At 37.2% G+C, this 2,390-nt stretch overlaps 1 protein-coding gene across 1 annotated transcript; it reads right to left on the reverse strand.

Annotated features, from left to right (window-relative positions):
- Positions 1-976: 976 nt before the first annotated feature.
- LOC142464609 (olfactory receptor 6P1-like) lies at positions 977-1,954 on the reverse strand. The gene has a single exon (XM_075567980.1). The coding sequence runs from the start codon at positions 1,952-1,954 to the stop codon at positions 977-979; it is 978 nt and encodes a 325-aa protein (XP_075424095.1).
- Positions 1,955-2,390: the final 436 nt, after the last annotated feature.

Here is a 2,390-nt window from a genome sequence, read left to right on the forward strand (position 1 = left end):
TTTTTTTAGTCGTTTGCACCAGTTTTTATTATACTTAAACGCCTTTTCGTTGCCGAAGGGGAAGGAGCTCACAATCTAAGCAGCCATTCCCTTAGCCTTCGCGCATGCGCCCTCACAATTTTTTTAAAGTAATATTGCCGAAGCTTAAATAAAGACATCCGGAATTTACCAACCATTATTACCAATTCTGAAATACATTATTATTCTTATCATCATTTATTTATAATGTGCCAACATATTCCGTAGCTCTGTACAATAGGATTAGAGGACAAAAATAATAAAATAACAAACATAAACATACATTGTTACAGTAGGTACAGAGGGCCCTGCCCATGGAGCTTACAATCTGTAAGGAAGGGTAAGTGGAAATATACGGCATAGGGCGATAGGAAGGTGTTTAAGATAGCTGCTTGTTATGTGAAGGATTTTGCATTGGGGAGAAGTAACTGGGAATGTGCAGAGGGAGAGCTGTGAGAGAAGGGTAATGTGTGAAGATGTAAATGCATTAATATACATCTGAAATACATTACACAAGATCCATAACAAAGCAGTTGCGACTAGCGAAGGGCGAATCTGCCCAAATCCGTTTCCCGAGTTATCTCGCATTTTCCCCCCAAAATCCATTTTGTGGTGTAAAAAATCCGCAAACGGAGTTGATTTTTTTAAATCCACGAGTTGTATCCAATGACGGTTTTGGGTGAATTCACGTGGATTTAAAAAAATCAACTCCGTTTGAGAGAATAGATTTGTAGAATTCAATCCGCGGATTCAGTAATCAGTTGTCCGATGATTAAGAATCCGCTAACGGATTGCTGAATCCGGGATTGGATTTTACAAATGCGTCCACAGGTTGTGGAATCTGTGGAGTAAATTGGTAATAATAATTAAAAAATCCACAAAACACGAATAGACCATTTTGAGATTGATCTACTGAAATCCATGGACCAAAGGAACCATTTGATCCACAAATAAATCCTTATTCCCATCCCAGATTAGATACTGTAATCATTTTTATTTTCTGGGAAGTACTTTGATAGCAAAATGTTTTTCCCAATGCTTCTTTTACCTCCTTGTTCCTCAGGCAATAGATAATGGGGTTTAGAATAGGGGTTATGACAGTATAAAAAACGGACACTATTCTATTAAGACTGAAGGTGAAGCCCGCACTTGGCCTTACATACATAGAAATAACAGTCCCATAATAAATAAGGACTACAATCAAATGGGAACCACATGTGGAAAATGCTTTTCTTTTCCCTTTAATAGTAGGAATTTTTATTATGGTAGCAATAATATATAGATAGGATATCAAAATGACTAGGAATGAAGTTAAAATAACTAAAGAAGAGCATATAAAATTCAGGATGTCATTCAGGTAAGTATCTCTACAGGAGAGCTTCAAAAGAGGAGGTGCGTCACAAAAGAAATGATTAATTAAATTACTTTTACATAATGGAAGCTGAGAGACTAACAGGATAGGAGGAAAGGTGGTGATAAAACCTCCAAGCCATGCGCACATTGTCAACCTTAGACAAATATAACTGTTCATCAGTGCTGGATAGCGTAGTGGATAGCAGATAGCCAAGTAACGGTCAAAAGCCATGACAGCCAACAAGAAGCACTCAGTGGAACTAAGAAAAAAGAAGAAAAATAACTGAGTGATACAACTGGCAAAGGAGATCATTCTTCCCTGTGAAGTAATGGTGACAAGTATCTTCGGGACAGTCACAGATACATAACACACTTCCAAAAAAGAGAAATTGCGAAGGTAATAGTACATAGGAGTATGAAGACATTCTTCTCTCCAAATAATAATCATGATCATTATGTTACTGAGAAGAGTTATTAAGTAGGTAATCAAAAGTAACAGGAAGAAGAAGTGCTGCAAGGGTGGAGTTCCAGGAAAACCCAAAAGGATGAATTCCATCACCAGGCTTACGTTTCCCAATAACATTGATGTTATAATCTGCATCATAAAAAGAGATTGAATTAAGGGAGGTGCTGAGATTGCCCACACAACACAGTATAATGTAGGTAAGGTTTTTACTCTTGCAGTTAGAGATGGGTGAAACCCTCACACAATGCATGCATTCAGTGAATTCTAGATATTGTCAGCTGGTCAACAAAATTCCAAAGATGGAAAACGTCACCAAAAGTCATCAGCTGCAAATATCTTGCTTAGGCCTAGACTCACTAAACTCTGTAAAATCAGAAAAAATAATGTGGCGTTACCTAAACTAGGAACATAAAATAATTTCTATGAGTTTTACGGCGTATTCAATATAGAGGTTGTACAGTAGCTGCCTTCTGTTGCACTATTTTTACAATTGATTCCTAGATGGTAAATACAGAGGTAAAGAATTTGTTTAACACCCCTGCTTTTTCCCATC

The sequence above is a fragment of the Ascaphus truei genome, chromosome 13 (genome assembly GCF_040206685.1).
Source record: "Ascaphus truei isolate aAscTru1 chromosome 13, aAscTru1.hap1, whole genome shotgun sequence".
Taxonomy (NCBI): Eukaryota; Metazoa; Chordata; class Amphibia; order Anura; family Ascaphidae; genus Ascaphus; species Ascaphus truei.

Bases quoted from the DNA above. Each gene is read 5' to 3' on its own strand.
- LOC142464609 (XM_075567980.1), bottom strand. From the start codon at position 1,954: ATGTTATTGGGAAACGTAAGCCTGGTGATGGAATTCATCCTTTTGGGT.